At 41.7% G+C, this 25,432-nt stretch overlaps 1 protein-coding gene across 8 annotated transcripts; it reads left to right on the plus strand.

Annotated features, from left to right (window-relative positions):
- The first annotated feature begins 673 nt into the window (after positions 1 to 673).
- AZIN1 (antizyme inhibitor 1) lies at positions 674 to 25,432 on the plus strand. 8 transcript variants are annotated; one of them, XM_083448474.1, is made up of 12 exons: positions 674 to 1,208; positions 8,662 to 8,799; positions 12,416 to 12,613; positions 12,802 to 12,975; positions 14,465 to 14,637; positions 17,032 to 17,166; positions 18,336 to 18,417; positions 18,928 to 19,002; positions 20,569 to 20,734; positions 21,700 to 21,815; positions 21,949 to 22,163; positions 23,449 to 25,432. In XM_083448474.1, exons 3-12 carry the CDS (start codon positions 12,512 to 12,514, stop codon positions 23,558 to 23,560), a joined length of 1,350 nt encoding a protein of 449 aa, XP_083304600.1. In that variant the 5' UTR covers positions 674 to 1,208; positions 8,662 to 8,799; positions 12,416 to 12,511; the 3' UTR covers positions 23,561 to 25,432. The 8 variants fall into 8 exon arrangements, with proteins under 8 accessions (XP_083304600.1, XP_083304605.1, XP_083304601.1 ...); XM_083448479.1 differs by having other exon boundaries at positions 856 to 1,208; positions 16,882 to 17,166; XM_083448475.1 differs by lacking the exon at positions 674 to 1,208 and adding an exon at positions 1,554 to 1,866.

The following is a 25,432-nucleotide window of genomic DNA, read 5'->3' on the forward strand; positions in this document are numbered from 1 at the left end:
ATTGCAGACTGTGGCATAAAAACAATTGTTTCTAATTAATCCCTCCAGAAGTACCTAAGGTTGGTTTTGTTGGCAGAAGAGCTCTCTTTCACACAAGAGTTTCAGGCACATAAATGCTGCATTTCCTGACAGAAGAAAGCCTTGCCCTGGAAGGATGCATCATCTCCTGGGTTTCGGCCATTGTACAGCTCTTAAAAGTGCACAGAGCCTCTGTAAATAGTATGGGTTAAAAAAAACCCCCAGCAAAGTATACTAATTAGGAAGGACAAGAGTTAATTTAAATACGTTTTAGTCTTTTAACTTTTGTAAGTTTTGGAGTAGGATTGTAAATTTCCCCCGATTTTACTGTTTGCAAACCGCTTTGATGGTTTTTTGTTTACAATCGAGCGGTGTATAAATTTTGTGAAATAAATAAGAAGCACATTCTAGATACTCTCTCAGCGCCTTTCCGTTGTGTATTACTTCATACAGTAGGCCAGACCCCAACCAGATACAGCACGCGTTTTTGTGTCTGTGTGCGCTTTTAATGCGGGCTCCGAGGTGACTGCCTTTAGTAAAGGGCGAACTTCGGCCTCCCCGGGAAGAACCACCGCCGCCTCCCCTTCCCTCTGCGCCCTGCGTATGTGGCCTGCTGCGCTCATGCGCAATGCCCTCCTAGCCCTGAGGAACTGTCACTCACGTTGGGAAGGAAGGAAACGAGTCGCAAGGAGAGAGCGAGCGCGCGCGCGCCTTCGCTCCCCCGGCGAGGAGGGCGGCGAGCAGGCGCCTCCTTCCTCGCACGCTTGTGACGCGTGGCTCCGAGCCCCGCCTATAGCCCGGCTCCTCCTATAAAAGCTCCGCCGGCGCCCCTTCTTCCTCTTCTTTTGCCATTTCCTCCTGCCTGCCTGCCTGCCTCCTCGGCGATCTTGCTTGCCGCGCCGTCTCCCGTCTTGTGTGTGTTTTATCTTTGCCCGCCCGCTTGCCTTCCTCCTCTCCTCCCGGGCTTCTGCCCCGCGCCTCCCTCGCATTTTTGCGTGCGCTCTCTCTTATTTTTTCTTAAGCCTCGGCGCAACTTTGCGCTCTTTCCTCTGGTCGCGCCGGCAGCCTATGGCCCTGGAAGGCGCCGCTGCCGCCTCCCGTATTTCTGCTGTAGGTTCCCACATCCCTCTTTAAAAATTCCGCCTAAAAAGAGAAGACGATTTACCAAATCTTTCGGGCCGTTGTCCCACGTGAGTACTTAACCTACTATATATGATTGTGATTATTTATTGGGGGAATATGTGTATTGAAAGGGGGACGCCACCCACCCTATGCAGCGCTCTACTTCCCTGCCTTGCCTTGCGCGGGGGCCTTTCCAGATCCACCTTCAGCCCCAGCGGAGGCGGGTGATGGCGGAACCGGGCGCAGGTGCCTCGGCCTTGGCCAGATCCAGAGAGGCGGGGGGACAGTCTCCTTCCTCCTCGGTCCTGGCTAGGCGGCGAGCGCCATAGATGGTGACTCCTCGGCACAAAGCTGCTCCGAAAGGAGGCGCGAGGAAAGAGCGATGTCCGTCGCGCTCTGCGCGCGCGCGCGCTGTCAGTAGGTCTGGATCCGTTGGGAGCCCAGTAAAGAAGATGCCTCCCCACCCCACCCCCATTATAGCGCGCTTCGGGGCTCTGGGGGGTTCCCATTACACCAAGCCCCGAGGCGACACTTATTCCCCCTCGAGGCGGGGAGAAGAGGAGGGAGAGAGCCGAGCTCCTGGGCGGGCCGGGGAAGAGCCAGAAGGGAGCTCCTCCGGGCGGACACCCCTCTCACGCCGGCGGCTCGCTCAGGATGGCGAGTGTGCGCTCTTCCCCGCTTCTTCCCTCAGCGCTCAGGGCGGCCAAGGAGCCCCGACCCGAGCAGGTCAGCGGTGTGCGAGAGAGAGGAGGCGCGGGGCTGAGGAGCTCCTAACATGGCGGACGCTCGCGTGCGAGGGAGGGAGGCAGGGAGGGGGCTGCCGCCCGACGGGCTTCGGCGGCCCCGTTCCCCCGCGAGTCGGGCATTTGTGGCGGCGGCGGACGGGGCCGGGAACCGAGGCGCGGGGAGCCCAGAGGACAACATGGCAGAGGGGCTCCTCGGCGGCTGTTCTAACATGGCGGATTCCTGTGGAGGGGAGTGGGAGGCTGCCACCGCCTGTGTGAGTGAGTGTGTGTATGGCTGCCTCAGAACTGGGTCAGTTCATGGTGATAAGCTGCGGGAAGCAGCAGCAGCCGTTTAACGCCCTGCCGTTGGAGATGGAGGGGGGTGGTGGAGGTAGGGGTGGGCGGCTGCTCAGGAGGCCGAAGGCTCCGCGGGGCAAGAAGCAGCGCTTGACGTGTGCGAGAGGAGGACGACGACTCTTCCTTATCCCCTCGGAGTGGCCATTGTCGCCGGCTGGTCACTTGTCACCTGCCGCCCTCTGGGGGGTGGGCAATGGTGAGTTGCCTCAGTCCCTAAAAGTGAAGCCTTCATGTGGCTCTGGGAGATCTGGCTGGGGGCATTTAGGCCTCGTGTCCATGAAGGGAGTCATTCGAAGCTGGTGACATGGCAGAGGTCGTCCTCTCCCTCCCCCCCCCTTCTTTTTCATTTGTAGGTGTGCTGTGTGTTTTATAGAATTGAGACCAGCTTTCCGGGTTGTGGTGTTGTCTGGCGCTAACCTAAGGGCTTTTCCTCCTCGTGCGCCTGGTGAGCAAGGAAGGCCACCCTTAATGCCCTCTTTGCATGGGTGCATGGTGTCAGCAAGGAGTGGCTGATGATTTTACCATGTCTGCCCTAACGTGTCTCTGAATGGGAACCAGCTGCTTTTGTCGAAGCCTGTAAGCAGTTGCCAAGCTGTATGAAGTGGTGCAGGCCACAGGAATGGAGGAACATGACAGGTGTCACTTACCTAGGATGTAGAACATCTGCCATGGTTTGCCTCAAAATGATTTTGCACCCATTGTTAGTGGCTGTACCATGTTTATTGTTGGTAACATAATTTGACACTAATATTACTGCTGCTTTCTTCAAAGATCAAATTTATCTCCATCATGGCTGGAAGAGAATTATTGGAGCTGCCCTTTTTCTTGGTGCTAAGACATGTCTTAATGCTGGTATACCAAGGAATGGGATGAAGCAAGACCTCCTGTCCTGTTCAATTGTTGCAGTTCTCCTCTGGCACATGTCTCTTAAATATTCCTACTGGTCCGACAGACGCTTGCACAATATGCACAAGAACACACATTTTTGTTTTTAAATACTCAGGAATAAACACAAACCCCTAGGTCTGTACAGGCAATCAGCATTGCAACTTTGTCCCTAAGCATGTGTGGAAGGATTTGAGAAAATCTGTCCTGATTTGAAGGTGGCAGGGTTGCAGTTTCTTGGTTCAAACCACTCTACTTGACATCATTGAGGGGGATGTGGTTTGTCGCTGGCACGTCTTGGCTTTTAGAAAGTTTGTAAAGAGTAAAGAGTTTGTAAAGAGTTGTACATATTTTTTCGTATGTCGGAGAAGTGACACAGGTGGAACTGTTTGGATATCTGACACCCATGCTCATCTGTTGGGAAAGTTGCTGTTTTTCTAGCTCAACCTACTTTGGGCGGGGGGATGAGTATCCTATGAATGCTGCTGTGAGTTCTTTGAAGAGGATACAAATGTGACAAAACATCTCCTTTTTCTTTGTGGGGAAGATAGTGGGGAAAAGCTCTTAGCTGTTGAATGGTACAGGATCATAACTTTGGCCATCTGTTAATATGGAATAATTGCTACCTCTTACTTGTCCTACAATGTTCATTTGCTTACATTTAAGCCCCATCTTTCTTCTAAGGAGCTCAAGGTGGCATACATGGTTCTCCCTCCTCCCCATTTCATCATCATCAGGAACCCTTTGAGGATGGTTAGAATGAAAGACTGTCAGAGGTCAGCCAGTAAGCTTAATGACTGAGTGAAGATTTGAACCCTGGTCTCCAGAGTTCCTCTAACGTTCTTTGAACTGGTAGTGGAAAAGTACCTTTTGTCATACCTTATCTCCCTGCTTCTTTCTGGCCAAAACAGCACAATTACTGGTTAACACAATTAATGCATTAGAACCAAGATTTAGGTGTTATGGGAACATATACTTATCGCAATGTGTTTTTCCAACATGCATGGTACAGGTCCAGTGTGTTCGCATTACAGTATATCTCAACTGCGTAGTTTCGGATGCGGCAGAAGTACAGGGAAAGGCGTGGAGTCGGGCTTTGCACGCGGGGCAGGAAAGCAAGCCTTTTGAAATGCAGAGGATCCTGTAAATATTTGGCGCCAGTATAAGGGACAGTTCAAAAGAGCGCAGGTCTCGCCAGACCAGCCTGCAGCCCCCTTTCGGAGGCAGCGCTGTCATTGGAGGCTCGGGCTAGCTGGAGCAGCTGCTGCTGCTTCAGCGTCACCATCCGCTGTGACCAAGCTGACGCGATCGTCCTCGGGGCCCCTTCCTCCTTCCCTGCATGTGCGCTGGCGACCAGCTGCGAGCGCCCTCCTGCAGCCCTGCGGCGACGGCGTCTTCGCGGAGTTGCGCCGCGAAGCATGGCGTGCTGGCAGGGGGAGGAGGGTCTTTTCCAGTCTGGACTGGTCCTGTCTAGTTCTTCGCTTCCTGCCATGGTGTGAACAATGCTGTTGCTGCTGCCGCCGCTGCCGCTGCGGTTTGCGACACGGCATCCCCCGCCCCATGCGCTTCTTCGGAGTGCGAGCCCCTCCCCTCCCTTGTCTGCCCAGCTACAGCCTCGCCAGAGAGCTGCTGCTGTCGCCCACATCAGGCGCATTGGAGTATCCCGCCCGCGGGGAAGCCCGTAGCCGCTGAGCTTTCCCTAGCACCTCCGGCAGACGTGGGAGAGAAGGCGGGCGGGAGCTACGGCGGCGGCTGGAATAAGCTGCAGGGCTTCTTGGTGGCGCACAATGGGAGCTTACTTTGGGTTGCTGATACTACCAAGGCAGTTCAGCCATGCAGATGATCGGCTACTCGGCCTCCTTTTTGGTCTCCCCCACTCCGGGGGGGGGGGGAATGTTCTGCTTTATGGCTTGAAAACGCGAAGAGCTCATCTGTGGCGAAGGAACTGCTGCTTTGCACACGCCTTAAAATGAAAAAGGCAACACAACTGTACTTGAGAAAGCGGCTCCCAGACACGTGCCTTTATTGTGTGAACTTGTTTTTGAAGCTTGTTGATTTTATTGGTATGTCTTTATAAATATGTTATGCTGTTTTATATAAACTTCTTACAGGTGTGTTGTGTTGATTAAGTTGTCTGTAAATTTTGTTAAATGGGTAGTTATGTGCATAAGCATGGAGAATAAAATAACCTGTGTTGGCAACAATAGATTTTAGTGTTTCAGGAAAGAATATCCTTTAGGAGGTAAAGGACTAATTCACAGCCATGATAGCACTGAACTTTTGCGAAGTCCTGTGGACACAGTGGAGGAATATTTATTTTAGATTATTTTAGAAGAGCTAAGTGGATAGTGCTGAACAGGGGAAGCACCCACTTAGTAAGGAACTTCATCACCACATGAACTTGTGCTAGTCTCTTCTCTCTGGTTAACTTGCTTCTTGGGGGTTATCTAATGAAAATCTCTTTGCAGAAAGAACAGGGCACAAATAAGAGAAATAGATATATTGTGACATAAATATTCAATCAGTCTCCTATTTCCAAATGTAGACAGATTTTTTAAGGTATATATGGTACAAGTGAAACAAAGTTTTGTAGCACTTTAAAGAATTAATAAATGTATTATGGGATAATAAATTGTTGAACCACCTCATCAGATGCATAGGTTTGTTAGTCTGTTGCTGTTCTGTAGAATCTTAAAGACTAACATCTTAAAGACTCTTAAAGAATCTTAAAGACTAACTCACCTGAAGCAGTTAAAATGGTAGAAATGGAGGTGAGTGAGTTTCACGGTATATTTAAAAGGTGTAAAGAATGCAAGGGAACATAAGGTGTGTTCCAATCTGATAAAGTATACACACCAGATCTGATTCAATTAGAATAGATGGATTCCACTTCCACCTCTCCCAGAGGGTATGGAGTGCACTAAACAATCAGCTGTTCCAACTTGGACCATTTTGATCCTTGTTGTGCTCCTTGGAGACATTAGGTTGAACCTTTTAAAAAGAGGTTTACAGGATGAATATATAGAATTTCTGCATAGTTTTGTGAAGTACTTGCTTTCATGTCTGGATGCCAAGCACAACCAATATAGTCCTGTCCTCATAAATGCCTGCTTCTTAGGAGAGCTGAGGAAATAAAAAACTGGACCAACACAGAATATTTTTTTTCTGCTCTGTGGAGCTAGGGTAGCCTGCTGGATTACTCATTTTTTAATAGATGAGTCCTGCAAATGTTGTATCAAGAATGGTGAGGATACTTATGCCTTTCCAGGTCTGGATTAACTGGGCCACAGTGTGGTCCTTTTGGATGAAACATGAAGAATAACTGTGAAGAAAGGATAGGAATAGAAAGATGATTGCAAGGACTCAGACTGAACAGATGCACCAGACTGCCCCTCCACCAGATGCACATTCAAAGCAGATACATTTTTTCCCCTGTGGCTGCTCATTGTCCTGCAGCACAGCTGTTCTGGAGAACAGAAGAGAAGTAGAATTGTTTCACTTGTCTGCCGATTGCCTCAGAAGGCTATTGCCATCCTTGGACAATATTGTTGTTAAGTAAAGGACTACCACTAGGACATCTATCTGGGGACCTGAAAGACTTGAATTGTGGTTTTTAGTGGGCTATACAGCTGTTGGTACAGGGACTGGGTTCTTTATTTTCCCCATTGCTGGCTACTTGCACCGACGTTGTGCTTGTCTCTGGACCTTATCCCTGATTAACTAGAACAAGATGTGCCCACAAACTAGCCTGTTGGTGGATTTAATGTGTAGTGTGAGGGTTTCCTTCAGTACTAGTTTTAAGCTTCCTTACTGCCTTTGCTCAAACTTTCATGTAGGTTTTGGGTGTTGACAGAGTATGGTAGCCCATTATGTCCCTGCTCTATAATCTTGTCCTTGAGGGATTCCTATTCCGAGCTATTGTGGGCAGGAGTTTGCGCTGTTGATCTTTCAGTCTGCCACTTTTCTCCCTGGCTCTTGCCAGAAGATTCTCTCTTTTGGACCTGAAGTTGTGCCTATAGCCTAGGTGATTGTGATTCTTGTAAGACTTTACATTTGTACATTTTAATATTTGTTTGATTAAGGCGTGAATTAGAGTGTGGTGATAATGCCAAGGTTGTGGGTTTGATCCCTGTATGGGACAGCTGCGTATTCCTGCATTGCAGCAGGTTGGACTAGATGTTCCTCAGGCTCCCTTCCCTTGATACAGTGCTACCTCGGGTTACGAACTTAATTAGTTCTGGAGGTCCATTCTTAACCTGAGGCGTGCTTTCGCTAATAGGGTTGGCACACGATTTCCGTTCTCATCCTGGGGCAAAGTTCGTAACCCGAGGTACCACTTTATAGACTTTGTACCAATGTCACTGTTCCTCTAAAATGTAGTCTAGATGCAGTTGTCAACATAGCATATGGTCTGCTGATGAAAGTGATCTGTTTACACCAAGTAATTTAATTGCTAAGGCATAGTTTTTCTCTCAGCAAGTGTTCATAAAACATATGTACACAAAAAGCCATCTAATGTCCAACTTATGTCTCAAGAAAGGTGAGCTGTTATTTGTAACTAGCTTCCTTGAAAAATGTTTCCATCAACCAGAAGTTACAAAAATAGAGGTTCTGCTAATTTAATCTACATTCTATATGATTTCTATAGGATGTACAGTATTTATCTTTCTGTCATATCATTTCCCTTGGAGAACATTACTCAGTAGCAGTTCTCCATTTTTAATAATTCAGTCTCCATTTTTAATCTAAACTTGTTCCTTCTTGTTGAACTTGGATGATGTGCAAGTGTGTTCATCACTTATCTTAATTCTTTGTTTTCATTCTTCCCTTTTTCTCGGAGCTTAAGTAGTTTCCACAGTATAGAACTCTGGTTTCCTTTTTTTATTACCTTGTTTACACAAGTGCTGGTCAGGTCTATTGTGCCACGTGAGCAGAACACACAAAACTTTCCTTATGCTTCAATACTGTAAGGGAAGTTTGATAGTGGCAACAGAGTTGGTCAGGACAGCTCTTCTGCTGATCCCCAAGGCTCCCTGAACTCGGTTTGACAACAAATGGTTGATAAGCTAAATATTTTAGTACTTAGTCAGCATGTTCATTTATGCTTCTGGCTTGTAGTTGCTATGAAACTGCTACTGCCTGGGAGCCTTCATACTGCAAGCTGAATGTTGTACAATTCTGGTGAAATTTGAATTGGCCTTCTCAGTCTGTGTTCTAACCTGAATGTATGTTTATCAATGATCTAAACATACAGCCAGCAACCATTTTAGATACGTCCCATATGTGCATGACTGTGCCAAACCTGGAAGTGACTCAAAAACATCCATGGGACGGGACAGGGCAGGGTGGGCTTATGTGGGCCCCACCAACTTGTGTGGGGGTCCAGAGTGTAACCTCTGCACAAATCCTGTACTGTATGCTAAACTTCCTGTTTTTTCTTAAGCACAATTGCTGTATTGAGATGGGTGTATTTGAAGATTGGTTTTGTAAATGCTGGACCTGCAACATTACTGTTGAATATATAATGGATATTCTCCTCCCCCCCCCCTTACAGGGCAAGCTCTCTGACCAGGTGTACAACTATCCAGAGGGATTAGGAGAAGTGCTTTATCGGGAACAGTTCGACTTCAACGCTGAGCCACCTTGGGAACCTAGCTGATGATAGTAGGGTTCCATCTCCTAACTTGTCCATGTGAGTCTTTTCCTTTATTTTTACAGCTGTGCACTTGTAAATTCATTAAGTTTTCCCTTCTGGAATTTGTTTTATGAATTGTTCCAAATGATAGGGAAATGTGTGAAAGCCTGATCTTAATTCAAGAAAAGCCGTTGGCCTTAATCTGTGTTTGTCTGAGTTTACATATCAAGACCTTAAGATGCCTTCCCTTAAATTAAAGGCATACTTTTTATAAATACTCTGTGTTCATTTGTAACCTACCTCAGTATGCTAATTGGGAGATAATGGCTGTTTAGAATAAACTTTAATCATCTTATTGATGTGTTACTAAATCACTTCAGCTTTTCACTTGTAGAGCACAGCCTCCAAGGCATGTCTTGTTAAGTGCCTCTTGCTTTCATAAGTTAGTTTTTTAACTACAGGAGATTGGTGGATTCTGTCTTGGACAAATGATTTGTACTAGTTACAGTTAAAATTATAGAGGAGAGAAATGGACGGAAGCACCCTACTATAGTTCTGTATCACCACAGCAGGAAATCTGGTTTTGCAGACTTGGTGCCTTATCAGACATCTTCTAATAATATATTCTGGTTATCATTTTTGTTGGAAGTAAAAATAATTTAGATTAAACACTACTGAAATAAAAAAACATGACTAGTTGAAGCATGTCCCATTACATAATAGACAGCATTCTTGCAAAAGAATGTACCACATACCAACCTGCTGTTGCATTTGTGTACTAATATATGAGAAGCTGCTTCAAGCAGTAATTCTATTGTATTATGGAAAGAGAAGACAGAACTCAAGCAAAATTTAGAGGATGTCACCTTAATTTTAAAAAGACTAATCTGTCAAATATACTTGAAACAAAAGTTATGCTTGCAGGTTTTGTTTTGTTTAGCTAAATTGTTGGTGTTTTGAATCAGCCTATTTGACTAGCCTGGCTGGAAGCCTAGCCTTGACCTGACTTAGATATATTGAGATTGTGGGTTCCAAACTTGTATATTTCTTCTTCTTGCATCCTCCTCCTCTTCTTTGCATGCTCATATTCCCACCATCTTTTTTCTAGTTGAAGCAAATATAATTTGCTCTGATGTCTAAATCAGGCAAACTGTGGTTTACGCAAACTGTAGTTTGGCTTTCAAATCAGAATGAGAAATTTCTGTTTGAACTTTGAGAGACCAACTATGGGTTGTACAAACATAGTGTACCAGATTTGGACATTACAGCATACTGTGCTTTGCTGAAACCTGGAAGGAAGAACTGAGTCTGCAAACTATTCTCAGCAGCCAAACTGTGACTTGCCTTTTACATTTGAAGAAGACCTATATTAATTACTTATTGTTTGATACTCTGAAATGCTTTGATAATCTGCAGAGAAATAAAGAACAGAAGGTGTGATATTTCAAATCATGCTGAAATGCACCCACATGATCCTTATTAGTAGTTAAATCCTGGCAAATTTACTATTTGTGCTGTCTCATCTGTAACTGCTGCAACTGGTTGGCTGAAGCAGTTGAAGCTTGGAAGCTGTTGTCACAAAGACTAGCAGCCTTGTCAGGCTGCGCAACCACTGAACCATGTGGTACTTTGGGTTTCCCTGGGCTCAGCTGGCTGCAGGGTAGACTGTGCTGGAAAAGGAGAGTTTGTGAATTTCTCTGTTTATGAATGCAGTTGTAATCTTGCCTTGCCTTCATAGAAGATTAATAACTTTCCTTATTTCAGTCACTGAGGATTTGGAATGTTTAATTCTTACGATACTTTGATTTGGCAGCCTTCCCTACCAGGGTTTATTAGAGTTGCATTGAAACGAGTGATTAGAACAACCCAATACACCTCAAATTTACCTTAATCTCTTGGAAGAAATAACCTACTCAAAAGAAACATGATTGACTGTATTTCCGTGTTTGTGACAGCTTTTCCTCAGTTCTTTGTATTTTCCTTGTTATAGGCAGGTCTGACATGCTGGGATCAAACTGTATGATCTTGGAGTTATTGCACTTGCACAGCTGCTCCATAGGATCAGGACATTTGTTTCTTTAGTACCACATGTAGCCTCTTGTCAAAATTAAATTGATTGATTTTTAAATCTTCTAAAGTTGGGTAGATTCTCATATTTGTCTTGCCAATAAATTGTATTGCTGATAAATGTTTGCCTGATGAATTGATGCCCATTTCATGCTGGCATTCCATACTGTTTTCCTTAGTGATTGTGTAGTGCCTAGGCACTCTTAAGCTTTTATTTTGCAATAAGACTTGTTCTGCTGTGTACAAATATTTTAGATTAATCGTAACTAGTGAACTTCATAGAAATGCTTACCACAAATATACTTACATTTGGGGTGTGCCTAAACTTGGAAGTGCCTTGACACACCCAGATTGTTCGTGTGTGAGAGAGCTGACTAATAGGCACCTTGAAGTTGTGCTATAAAATGTTTTATTGAGGAAAAAGTCAATTAGACGTTAAATATAATGGACCCTACTAGGAACAGGGTATTAATTAAAATTGGTTTGTCTGGGTATAATTTTAAAATCTTATTAAAAGTGGTCTCCACCTTCAGCTGACAGCTGTAGGAGAAAACCTGCTTGAGCTCTTGCCTCTGGGACTAAAACCTACCTTACTCTTGTCAGCATAGCTCTCTGGGACAGGCAGTTCTTCAGAGAACCTGCCTGGTGTGCACGTTTCCCCAACACCCTTTTGGAAGACAAGTGACACATAGGTGTAACCAAATGAGAGAACTGGAGTAGACTAATTGGAGGTTTGTTCTTTAGCCAGCAGACCAGAAAAGTCTGGAGAAATGTTTCTCTTACTTCCCACCCCCCATTCCTTCAACTTTGGAGCTTTAAGGGGTTTGTGTGCGTGCACGCATCAAGAACTTCAAATAGCTATTTTGCATGCTAAGTAAACACACGTTCATTGTTTAATTGAATTATTATTGGATAACATGTCAATATTACATTGGTACATTTATTTTGCATGCTAGCCTACTCCATAATTAAATGATCCCCCCTCCCCACTAAATGGCTTTAGTATTTTAAAAGTGGCTCTGACCTCTTAATGTTTGAGATTATTAAGGAGAAAAGTTAATGTAAAAGTAAAGGTTTGGCAAAATGTCTTTCTGTATGCCTACTGCTTCCCACAGATAATGAATACATTTTTTTAAATCACAAAAAGCTTTCTGCAGTGGAAAACTAGCACACGGGGTGCTAATTTGCTAGGGGCAGGGAACTTCTTTTCTGTAGAAGGCAGCATTCCCTCAGTGGTAATCTGTTGACAGCAATGGGTGGGGATAGAGCCAAAAGTGGGTGGCGGGGATTCATCCCTTTTCTGTCCCTACCTGTCTGTTTCTCCTGTTTGTTGCCCCCTCCCTGCCCCCTCAGTGTTTTCCCCCTTTTTCCCTCTGGGCTCCTTGCATGAAAATAGTCGAAGGGCTGCAGGCTGCCCACCCAATTTATAATCCAATTTTGCTGAATACCTAGCTTTGTTGTTTTGCTTTAAAATTTAAATAAGCAGCATATTTACACTACTGATAGCCCCCTGATCTCTTTGTGAGAGAGCATGGGTGGGGAAGGAGAAATGAAAAAAGGCTGTGCTGCGATTGTAATTTTTTTTATTGTCTTTTCTGTCAAACAGTTTGTTGCATAGCTTAAGGACCCGGATCTAAGGCTTTGTGGCCCATCCCTTGTGTTTCTTGGTTTATGACTGTCGGCTTTGCGGAATACGGCTGAGATGAAAGGATTTCTTGAGGATGCAAACTACTCCATTGGCTTACTGGATGAAGGAGTAAATGTTGGAGATGTCATTGACAACTGCATTTATGAACATACTGTTGTAAGTCTTCCATTTTCAGTATTTTTATTTGTATTTTTATATTGCCCAGGGAAAGTGGAGGCAAAATGTCTGGGACAGTAATTAACAAAATGGAAAATGCCCCCTATGACTGCCAGCTACTTACTGTATATCTTTGTAGTTACTGTAGTCTTTAACTGTAGTTTCACTGTTTTTCTTTTTCTTCCTAGACTGGAAACAATACTTTTTTTGTTGGTGATCTGGGAAAGTTGATTAAGCAGCACATCCACTGGCAGAATGTGATGGCACCAGTAAAGCCATTTTACAATGTAAAATGTAACTCCACTGTAGGTGTACTTGAGATAATGGCAGCTCTTGGAACTGGGTTTGCATGTTCAAGCAAAGTAAGTATTTGACATCTTACCTAAACAACTCTTCTCCAACCTGGTGCCCTGCATAGGTTTTAGACTACAGCTCCCATCAGCCAGCACAGCCGTGCTGGTGGAAGCTGTAGTCCAAAACATGGAGGGGACCACATTAGTGTAGGGTGCTCTGAACCCTAAACCTCTAGTAGAGGATGTCTATAAGAGCTTGTTCACTCCTTAAGAACAGTTTCGGAGGTTCCGCTTCATGTGCCTCTGCCGCCAGAGCTTTGGAGGTTGGCGACTAGAAATAGTCCTGGTGGTGATCCTGTTTATGGAGTACCCACCTCCTAGGCATGATGGAAGCTAGTTCATATGTCTGTGTGTGTTTATATTCTTAAAGTGGCTTACAACAGATTAGAGCAATAAAACAAACAATCCAGGAACATTCCGCTGGCTGGTTGCAAAGGTTAGAATGACCTTCCCCTCACTGCTCTGATTGTATGCCAACTAGCATTTGGAGCAGAGTGTTCATTACAGAAGATAAGGGGTGAGCAACCTCCCTGCAGTTCATTCTCAGGCCGGTGGCTGGAGCCAGCTCATCTTCCCAGTTTTATGAAGACAATTGTATTCTCTGGTACATTCAGTGGCTGGGCCTTGCCTTTTTATTCTTAATGCTTGTGCTGTTGTCTGTTTCATTTGGTGTCTTATTTTATTCTAGTGCTGTATTGGGTTTAATATTCTAAAGCTTCTGTAAACCACCCTGGATGTGTTTAAGTTGGAATTTAAACATCTTAATATTTTTTTTGGGGGGGGGGGAGGATATGGAATGCATTCTTGACCGTATCATTGCTATGCAGAGGTGTGTGATACCGCAAGCATATTATATTATTTAGGACCATAGAAAGCTACCACATACTATGCCAGACTTTCTCCAGTTAGCCCATTGTCTGCTTTGACTGACAGTAGCTCTCCAAGGTCTCTTTGTAACTTGAGATGCCAGGGATTAAACTTGGGACCTTTGTGGAAAGCATGGGCTCCACCACTGAACTGTGGTTCCTCTCTAGCCTATGAACCTTCCACATATTGAGATTTTTGTACCCAACTTTGATGCTCTCATAACTGGAGTAAATAAAAAGAATCCAAAATACCATTGTGATGTCTTAAGAACAACTAAGAATGATGTGTTTTATTAGTGTAACTTGCATAGCTTGTTTGGACATTATGTGCTCCAAGCATTAGAAACTTTCAAACTTTCAAAACTTTCAAAACTTTGTAAGCCCCCCCCCCCCCCTCTCTCACACACACACAGCTGGCTTTGAGTTTCTAGAGATAAACAACTTAAGGTAGCAGCTTGCAAACTTAAACTAAGTAACTTTGGATAACAAGTCTTGCATTAGGTATTACTTTCTCCCCCCCTTTTAATACCACTATTGTGATTTTTAAAAATTCCAGCTTTATATACTCTAAACCTTCTTCACAACCTTTATTTGCCTCTAAGCTTGTTCAAATGTTTGTTTGTTTTTTTCAGACTGAAATGGCATTGGTTCAAGACCTGGGCATTTCTCCTGAAAACATTATATTCACAAATCCTTGTAAGCAAGCTTCTCAGATAAAATATGCAGCAAAAATTGGAGTAAACATTTTGACATGTGACAGTGAACTCGAATTAAAGAAAATTGCTAGGAACCATCCGAATGCAAAGTAAGTATACAGAAATGTTTTCATTTTACTTACCATTGTGGGAAGTTGGGATTACAGTATACAATTTTAAAAGATTATTGTGGCATCTTAGAAGACGAACAAATTGTACTATGGCATACGCTTTCATGAACTAGAGCCCACTGAACTAAATTTAATATATGCTTATAATGAATTATCTCTAAAGGGATAACCTTCTGAAATACTACTTGCAGAGAAGTCTCCCTTGGCTGTTCTAACATGCAACTCTTTAAAACTTGAGAATGTATACCTTGATGACCCAAATATTAGTTAGGTGTGCTTGACAACATAGTTTTAAGCTGTTGCTTTTGGAGATACTACTAACTTACCCTGAAATTGCTTTATCAAGATACCTTAAAACTTCTTTTGACTCGGAAGCACCTCCTGCCAGGGTTATGTGGGCTGGCGATATTAAAACATGAATATATCTATGTATTTACACACATCATTCTCTGCTTGGGACTCTGGCATCATGATGAAATGTATCACATGTTTGTTCAGATCACCATCTGTGAGAATTGTCTTGAGCTGCTCCAGAATGTTTCAGGGGGGGAAATCAAGTACAAATCTGGAACAGGCTGCTATATGCTGCGTGCCAGAACTGTGGTGCTGCACCAGAAGTGCACATCAAGTTTTCTTCTAGTTTACTTGGGGTAGCATCAGCATGAAGGAGGAACAAATGTATGGCGGTGGATTATCTAAAACAGATAAGGCAGTTAGTGGGTAAGTACATGCCCCTTTGAAATAATAGAATATGAAGGCTGCATGTCAATCTCAGATTGTTTCAGTAATTTAATATTCTGGCAGACTTCCTGGGCCTTGAGAGAAGAGTTCATCCAGTAAATGTGTCATGCAATTGGGCACCTCCTTCCTCATTGTCAATCTTTGTGTAAAAAAGTTGCTGGAGTTTATTCTTTTAATAGGGCAGCGATTGCCATGTGTTCAAGAAATATCTTATATATGTTATATGCTCCTACACTACTAATGCATATTATGATCCAAACTTTTATCATCAGGTATATTGATCCTTAAGAAAAAGGATAATATATAGTGCTTCAGTTGCATGTTTTTAAGGGCAGATCTGCATGAGTGCTGTGGACCTTATTTTGGGGCAATATAATACACACTTGGAAAATATAAAGATGTTAGCTTCCCACTCGTTCCGATACTCAACACTGGCCATGCAGTCACTTCTGTTAACTGAATCAGCAAAGGACTAACACAGTCATTTGTGGAGTGTGACGTTTGCAAGGCTGTTAATGCATCCAGCTCCCAAAGTAAGGTTTGGTAGACTTGGCCCTAAGGATGTTACACAGACATTTAGAGTGAAATTAATGGCTGTATCTCTTTTGATTAATATTAGCAGCTAATTGATGCTCAGGTTTGCAAGAAATGACCCATCTTTCTAGAAACCAAGGACTCATTATGCTCTCAGTCATCAAGTTCCAGTTTCTTGTAAGGGTGTAAGCCCTGTTACCTTCAAATGAAATGCTGCCCACCAGCCTGTTCTGGCTACTACTAAAGGAAGAAGCAAGCAGCGAAGCTAATAAAACTGGAATTAATACTTCAGAAAAGTACCCAATGGGAGGGAAAATCTGGGATGCCTTCTATTTCAAATCAGCCATATTTTATCAAGCAAACAGTATTCAAAACCCAGTCATAGACGTGGCTTGCATGTAAAGGTAAGCTGAACCATAGCTTGCTTGTGACTGCATGGGCCCCTGTACAGACAGTTGCAGCTGCTTTGCTATTTTGCTCCTGCTATGAAGCTAAGCTATGGTTTGGCTTAGTATGTTGTCTGAATAGTATTTCATGATTTGTCTCATCCCAGACAAACCACAAGCTGTAACCAAGGATTGTTCTTGGTTTACAGCTCGTCTCTTCCAGCCAAACCATTAGCCTGAGTGTGGATGGCATGCTGCACTAAACCACATCTTAGCTTGCAGCAGTGCAGTAAGACTGGAGAAGGAGCAGCTGTAACTGCCTCTACAGCGGCTATGGTTTGACTTAGTGTTACATGTGAACTGAACCATATTCAGCACATTTTGCAAGAAGTTGTCACTGAGCAGCTTTATGACAGCCATGATTACATCCAAGGTAATGTATTTTTATTACAGCAATCAACAGGTTTTCTGCTACAGCAGTTATTAGCTGCTGCATTTCCAAACCACTTATCCTTTTTGACTCCATATTTAGGCCCTAATTGCTAGTTTTCTCTCTGTACAGGATTATTTTTATTAGGTTCCCTTGACTCATCCATCGGTGGAACTGGAGTATTGGCAACATAATCAACATACTTCTGACAGTCTTCAGGCTTCACATGTGCTGATGCTGCTGTAAACCAACTGTGCCCCAATCATCTTCCCCTTCTCTTAGGCTCTTGCTTCATATTGCCACAGAAGACATTAATGGAGAGGAAGAGATGAACATGAAGTTTGGCACCACTCTGAAGAACTGTCGGCACCTCATGGAATGTGCTAAGGAGCTGAATGTCCAAATAGTTGGTGTTAAGTAAGTAATCATGTCCTTTCTCCCTCATCTTCCCTTCACATTGCTGCTCTTTTCAGTGTGAAAGAGGAAAGCAGTGGACTTGAATGGTATATGCGGTCACTAATGTTGAAATGTTCATGTTAGGAAGGTATCCTGAATGTCTATAAAAGTAGCCACAGTGTTTCATAACTATGCTTCCAATTATATCTCATACATATTAGTAAAATGCTATATAATACAGTGTCTTGTTTCTGTGCACCCAAATATTTGGAAAGAGAATATGGGAAGTATTAATACCAGAGAGAGAAAGAAACTGAACTCTTCAGGGATATTAGTTCCCAGACCTCTAGAAAATTACTCTTACAAGTTTGTCCTATATATGGTGTACAGTACATGCATTTTCTGTGTGATAAAATTGACCTTTTCAGCTTAAGGCTGTAAATTAGTTCCTAAAGGGGGCCACCTAATTTGAATACATATGGTAGATGAAAGTCATTTAACATGTAAGGCTTGATAGGACAAACCCATTTCAAACAAAAGGTAAATGTTTAGAAATACATGTATGAAAGGCAACAGCAATATTCAGAGCAAAGCAATTCGCTACAGCTTTCCCATAGTCTCAACTATATAACGCCACGTCCCTAATAGCAAATATTACACCCAAAGCATCTAATTCCAAGAAGATGGTTATACTGAAAACAGAGGTCTCCTGCCTCAAGTGTCAATATACCTCCGGGTATAGGGTGGTATATAAATTCAAAAAATACTAATAAATAAACAATAATTTTGGGCAAAAAACTATAACTAGTGAGGATTGGGGTTAGAACTTCAATGCTGAATGATATTTCAGTAATGTAGAGAGATCTCTTTTGCTAATACTGTACTGTACTCCATCTTCTTGTTTACCCTTTGTATAAGTCCCATATTTATTAGCAAGAAATCCTGTTGCTTTCAGTGGAACCTTTTTCTAAGTAAGCTTAGCATGGAACACAGACAGATTTGATTGGCTGGGTAATTGTCATCATGTTTATGGTCTAGGCTTCAATAAGTGCATAGAGTCATTGAGAGAATGAGAGATTTGTGAAGCAAATTTATTGCAAACTTGGTGAGTTTGTCAAGCCAGAGTAAATCGCATAGAATCTGCAGGGATTTTTAAGCTAAAGTTAGTCTTTGTTTTTTGTTTGTTTCAGATTTCATGTGTCAAGCTCTTGCAAGGAAACTCAAGTATACAAACATGCTATTTCTGATGCTCGCTGTGTGTTTGATATGGCTGTAAGTGAATTATTGGACTTGTATACACTTAAGTTTACATGTTGAATATGTTCAGTACAGTGAAACCTTGGTTCTCAAACGGCTTAGTTGACAAACAAATCAACTCCCGAACGCCGAAAACCTGGAAGTAAGTGTTCAGGTTTCGAACGTTTTTCAGAAGCCGAACGTCCAACGCGGCTTCCACTTGAGCGCAGGAAGCTGCTGCAGCCAATCAGAAACCGAGCCTTGGTTTTTGAACGTTTTCGGAAGTCAAACGGCTTCCAGAACAAATTCTGTTCGAGAACCAAGATACAACTTAATTCCATCACACAATTGTAGATACATTTGTCATTTGTTTTTGACATATGTGAAAATTAGTTGAGTTGCCATTTACTGTATAATCGTTTAAAAGGTAACAAATAAATCACCTTGTCTTGTTAAAAGAGCTCAGTGTTTTAAGAGTCTATATTACAAAACAAAAAGGGCACCTAATACCTTGTAGATAGTAAACTTTCTGCATTTTTATTTTAGGAAGAATTTGGCTTTACCATGAACCTGTTGAACATTGGTGGTGGTTTCACAGATTACGAAGCTGACCTGGAGGAGGTATGAATTTTGATTTAGCTTTTTCCTATAAAACTGGCTTACTTAGTTATTCACTTTGTTGAGATTTTCACTTGCAGTGGATATACGTATGAAATAGCTAAAGAATTAACGCAGAGATGGAGGGTGGATTTATAGTCTTCAGTTCCAATTCAGTCATTGAAACTTGAGTTCACAATATTATATTTTGATACAGAGCAGCCTTCCTTAACCTTCAGATAATTTTGGACTACAAGTTGCATCAGTCACAGCCAGCACATTTGGAGAGCACCAGGTTGAGGAAGGCTGACTTAGAAAATAAGAGTGGCAGACTGGTTTGATCCTGGCTTATTTAACTTAACCAAAGTATAAAATAATCAGTGTTCCTCTGAGTTCAAACATAACAGAGAGCACTGATTAGTTTTAAAACAAAAGTTTCTGAACTTGTTGTGACATCAAAATTGGAGATGGGAACACAGTAACCTGAGGCTTGTTTGCACAATAGTAAAACACATTTTCTTGTTGCATCCAAAAAGGACTTTGAAAGTTTTCTATTATAGAGCTTCTGACGCTTTTTAAAATGAATATTTTTTGGAAGAACTTGTGCAGTGATAAGAAGTTATAGCATGCAGGCCAGGATCCAAGGAACTGTTGATGAAAGATCAGGTGCAACTTGTGTAGTTGCACTTTGATTTGTTCAAGTGATATTTTGCACAGTTTAGCTAACTCTGCTTATAGCTTCATAACTTTCTCAGTGCTTGTGTATCCATATGTGCTATGCATCTTAGAAGGTGGCCTGGTTTTCCTAAGGAGGAAAACAACCACTCTAAACTTGGAAAGCAGATTTCCATATGTGGAAGCAGATCTTTGGGTCCCAGTCACATTTTATCATAGTAACATGTCCATCTGTATGACCTGTTTTTGCTACAGTGCTTTCTAAAAGATATTGTGCTATTTGAGTACTGCTGCAAGTGTATTTTGGTCTAGTTGCACAAATGAGAAAGCAATGTGTGTGAATTGGTTCTCCAGTTTGTGCAACCCACATGCTGTGAGTTACCTGACTGACCTAAAATGTTTTTTGGATACAGGTTCACACTGAGAGGGAGGAGAGGAGGAACACACCACAATTGTGCTAATTTAAAACTGCAAGAGTCTAAATATCACAACAAAATCAACCATTATTTTCAAATTACCCAAGATTTTAGATGGCTGCTTTTGAATAGACCTAGATTATTTGAAAACAAGATCATATTTCGTAGGATTGAACATTGGGAAAAACAGCCTGATAGGAGCAGTTGTAGTCCTCTATCGGTAATGTGCTAAAATTTATACAATTCACTTGATTTTAATAGATCAGCAATAATACATCATGTATCCTTTTTATTCTGAGGTAAAATTCAGACGAACTAAGCAACTTGATTGATTCAGATTTCCTCCCTCCCCAAGTTGTGATAGTGAGTGGCACCGTTTCTCCCCTTAGCTTTCAACTTGACAAACGTTTATCTAGGAACAGACTTAAAATTTGAACTAAAGTTGTAAATTATAAATTGATACAGGCTTTTAAATAGATATTCCCCTTCTATCTTCAAGGTTAATCATATTGTCAGTCCATTACTTGATACCTACTTTCCTGAAGAATCTGGTGTGGTCGTGATTGCGGAGCCTGGATGCTATTATGTTTCTTCTGCATTTACTCTAGCAGTTAATATCATTGCCAAGAAAGCTGTTCAAGATGACAAACCTCTTCTCTCTAAAGGTAGGCAAAACCTGTTCCACACTTAAATCAGCATAAAGAAACAACAGCAGTGCTTTGGATGCTAGCCAAAAATTAAACCTCTAATCTAATAGCTTATTTTCTCTTTTAGGTTGCTGAGAAGCTTTTGTTTATTTCATTTGTTTCCCTTAAAGACCATATATAAATACCACTATATATATATATATATATATATATATATAGCCTTTAAGGGAAACCACACAAAGCAGTTTGTTTTAAAATATTGGAACAATAAGCATTAACAATCAAAGAAAGCAGTAAAAATAAGCTATTGGGGTGGGGGAGACTCCTAAAAATTAAATTTCTCTCCTTGAAACAAGATGGTCTTTGGTCAGTCCTGGTGGCAGCTGTGAGAATGGGGGGTTTATCTCATCTTGAACATTGGGAGTTCACCAGGCTGCTGTTTTCTCTTTTTCATCTCCTGAGGTATCGTGTCTGTTCCAGTATTTGAGCTGGTTTCAATTTAAAAGACAGTTGGCTTTTTTTGAATCAGTAAGGGCTCAGCCCTCAGGAGGAAAAAATCTTTACTATTTGTAAACTAGAACATATTTTCAGTTTCCATAGAAACATGCTGTTTCAGGCTTAGAGTTTTGCCTGGAGGGTTACATTTCAATTTTTGTTAAGCTTTAAGACTTCAGGGTTTGATGTGCATAGTACTGCTAATTTGTATGGCAGACTGAGGGTATACCTCTGCAGTATGTTTGTGTTCAGACTGAATTAAGTGAAGAATCTATCTATCTTATTTAATGTGCAATCTTAAGAATGTTCCAGGTCATGATTCATATTTGTCTCAGGATACATCTTATATCTGATATTCCTTCATCATGTTTCTTGTTCATGTGCATGTTCCATATGCTCCTGAAAAACTTAGGCAACTGTTTAAGAAAGGGCTGTAAGTGGAAACTTATTGTGAAACTGTTATTAAAATGTAACATCTTTCATTACAGTGGAACAAATAAGGAGTGATGAACCAGTCTTCATGTACTACATGAATGATGGTGTTTATGGTTCTTTTGCACGCAAATTATCTGAGAATTTGACTACTATTCCAGAGGTTCACAAGGTAAGAGCTCCTTTATGTACTATAAGCTGCTATCCTCAACAAGAATTGCTAAATGAAATTATCATTGCTTTTGTATGTATAGAATCATACATGTATAAACCTAAATCTAACTGTCAGAACTGTTTTCATGCAGAAATACAAGGAAGATGAGCCTCTATTTGCAAGCAGCCTTTGGGGTCCATCCTGTGATGAGCTTGATCAAATTGTGGAAAACTGTCTTCTCCCTGAGCTGAATATTGGAGACTGGCTGCTCTTTGACAATATGGGTTCTGGTGCTTTGGGTGAACAATCTGCTTTTAATGATTTCCAAAAGCCACCAGTTTACTACATAATGTCAATCAGTAACTGGTAAGTTTATATTGTGTTGTACTTTATGATTCAATCTAACTTTTACAAAACACTATGTTCAATAATTTATGAAGGAAGGTGAGCTATTTCTAAGAGCATAGACATCTCAGCAATGTGTGTACACCTTTTGAGAAACCCAAACTTCCTTTGAAAATTGTTGCAGCCCGTCCCCAGATGCTTTTCCTTTTTCACTTGGCAACACATGCTCACTTTTAACTGAAGAGTCAGGACAATAGCTAGAGTGCTAGATTTGGACATGGGGAGACCCATGTTCCAATTCAATGCAAAGTTTGTGATCAACTGATCTCACAAGATACAAAGGCAATAAAGCATAGTTTTATCTAGATAGTGCATGTGTGTTAGCTCTTGTTTTGTAGAGGCTGACCAACTAGCTTTGCAGATCCGTATTTATTTATTTTTTAAAATTACATGTCCATTCATACCCATGCTAAGGTCACATGTAGTTTAGGTGCTAAAAAGAAGTATTTCAGTGCAACCACAACAGGGGTACAGTTCTTTCCTTGGGGTAGACTCTTAAAGTATATGCTGGGCCAGCCCAAGCCTTGCTACATGAAGCCTGGCTGCCTCTAACCAATCAGTATACAGTACTGCACTTGCATGCACTGCTATCCTGGTCTATAGGTAACACACCAGTGTGGGCAAACTGTAGCCTTGCAGATGTTAGATTCCAACATAAAGTGGTCAAGGATGATGGAAGTTGGACTACCAGCTTCTGGAGGGCTACAGGTTTCCCTTTCTACTTGTTTTGTCCATCTTGCTAATTGGCCAGGACATAATTTGGCATTAAGTGAATGGAAAGTCAGCTTGTGGAAGAAGGAACAGGTTGATGTGGGTATCTAAGTTCATTTTTATCGGTCTTGCAGATTGATGGGATTTTATATATGCAGGCAGCGGCCATTTCATGTGGGGGTTTTGTCAGCAGAGCACACACAAGCACACCCAGTTCTGCCCTCTTCCAGGTCCAAAATGACCCACACGTTGGTGATCGTGCCTAAATGAGTCACCATCTGTACAACTGCATGCTCATAAGATGAAGTATAATGATCAAAAGTGCACAAAAAGTACCATCTATACTTTCTTCTGAATATTTGATAACATAATGGCTGGGGAAAGCTAAAATTAGGCAATTTAATTTGCTAAACTTGCAGTGTTTAGAACAGTATTCAAAATAGGAAAGGGCGGTGCTACAGTGCTTGGAAAACCCCCCAAATGAAATCTGTCTTCCCCTATTTTGCCTGAATATTGTGTGTGCTTTCCATTCCAGGTGTGAGATGCAAGATGCTGGGTTCACCTCTGACACACTGATGAAGAACTTCTTCTTTGTGCCTTCTTGCATTCAGCTGAGTCCTGAAGACCGCTTTTCTATTGCAGCTTAAACAGGCACTAATGCTTCAATTAGCCTTGCAGTTGCATGTCTGTAGTCTTGTCTGGTCACAACATTCCAGTTTGGAATTAAAATGGAACAATCTTGAATGAATTATTGAAACTTGAAATCATTTGGGACCAGGCAAAACCAGCTACAACTACAATTCACTGGGGGAGTAACGGTTAAAAAACAACAACATTTAAACTTGTCAGATCACTCAATCCCTCAGCATTTAAACGAAATATGCAACAAAATGGATGACTTAGTTGAGATGGAAACCCATCACTTGGGTTCTCTGGTAAACAGTTTACATACAAGTACAGTTTTTATACTAAGGATTTCTGTTAGTCTTGTAAAGTTGTCTTTCCCTCTGATATCTGAAATGTCAGTGGGAAACAAGTGTGACTTCATTAGCTATGTTTAGTGTATTTAGAACGTGTAAATTTGTGCTTTGAACTGTAGTTTAATAAATGTAAAATTGCATCATAGTATTTGTTGTATTCACCTTTGCAGTACCCACCCTTGTACGATTGCAATAAAATTTTGTGTAGACTTTACTGTTCTCCCCACCTACCCCCTCCCTGCTAATACAGGGAAGAGATCTAAGCAACACTGATAGTACAAAAAGGTGTAAGGTTATTATTCAAAGACTGTTTAAATTCACAAAATTTTAAATCATGATTAAAGACTAAGCTGAAGTGCAGTCTGCTGTTTTCCTCAAGCATCTAATTTAAGCTAACTCCAAAACATGCAAGCAGACAGGTGCTGCAAATCAATTCACAGGAAGTAAAATGCATATAATAAACAGAAAGCTAACTTATTGCTCTCTTTTGTCTAAAAAGCAAGACTTACTTTGCACACTGTTGAAAGTAAGACCCATTAATCTTGGAGGGACTTACTTTCCACAGAAACAAACATAGGATTAGGATTTAAAAGTCTCAGTATTCTAACAAAGTAGTTCTGATTAGCATTTTGCTCTTTGACAGGATGTCTACATCCATCTTTAGGAACCAGATCCCTGATGTTCTAGATATACTGTAGCAGCTAGACTTAGCAAGCAAAAAATAGAAGCTTTCACTCATCGTTGCTTAGATTCCTCCTTCCCTTTGATTTCTCACTTTAATTTATTTTGCTAACCTAGTAGCCTTGGATGTGAATTTTGAAATGCACCAAGCCAGAGTTAATTTGAAAATGGAGATTAGTATACTTAAATAACTTGGTAATGTAAAATGGGCTGCCAGATGCACATGCATTTTATACTAATGCCAGTTGGCAGGAAGCTTTCTCTTCTCTCTGCCCCCTTTCCAGTTCACTGGAGCTAAAACTGCATACTTGCTAGATGAAGGGGTTTGGGAAAATTCCCTTCAGCCTGATCCTTTTAAAATAACAGGTACTATATGCTTTTAACCATATGAGATGCTTTTAATCTGCATGAATGCTTCCTGCAGCTAAATCTTAATAACCCTGACAGTGGAATATGGTTGTGAACATTAAAGCACAAATGAAAAAAGCAAAATCAGTTTTCCAATTAAGAAAATAACATCACTTTCCAGAGTTTTGATCCAATATCTGTCAGGGTTCTATTAGGAAATTTAAAAAGCAGGGGCAGTTGTCATATCCATCATCAAGCCTCTCTAAAGATACCAAGGATTCTGCTCTTAAGTTTATAGAACTGTTGTGAGTTAACCAACTCTGTTGTAAATGGTACAGTCACCTTCGAAATGTCTGTATTGTATTTGACAGTTTGCCATAAAAGCTGGTTTGAACTTGGTATGTATTTGAATTTATATGCTAAAACCTATCTCTTCTGTTTACAATATTGTAATATCAGTTTTTGAATAATTCAAATATAAAACTGAATGATTTCTATATAGCAAATTAA

This window comes from Podarcis tiliguerta (genome assembly GCF_965153285.1).
Source record: "Podarcis tiliguerta genome assembly, chromosome: 7".
Taxonomy (NCBI): Eukaryota; Metazoa; Chordata; class Lepidosauria; order Squamata; family Lacertidae; genus Podarcis; species Podarcis tiliguerta.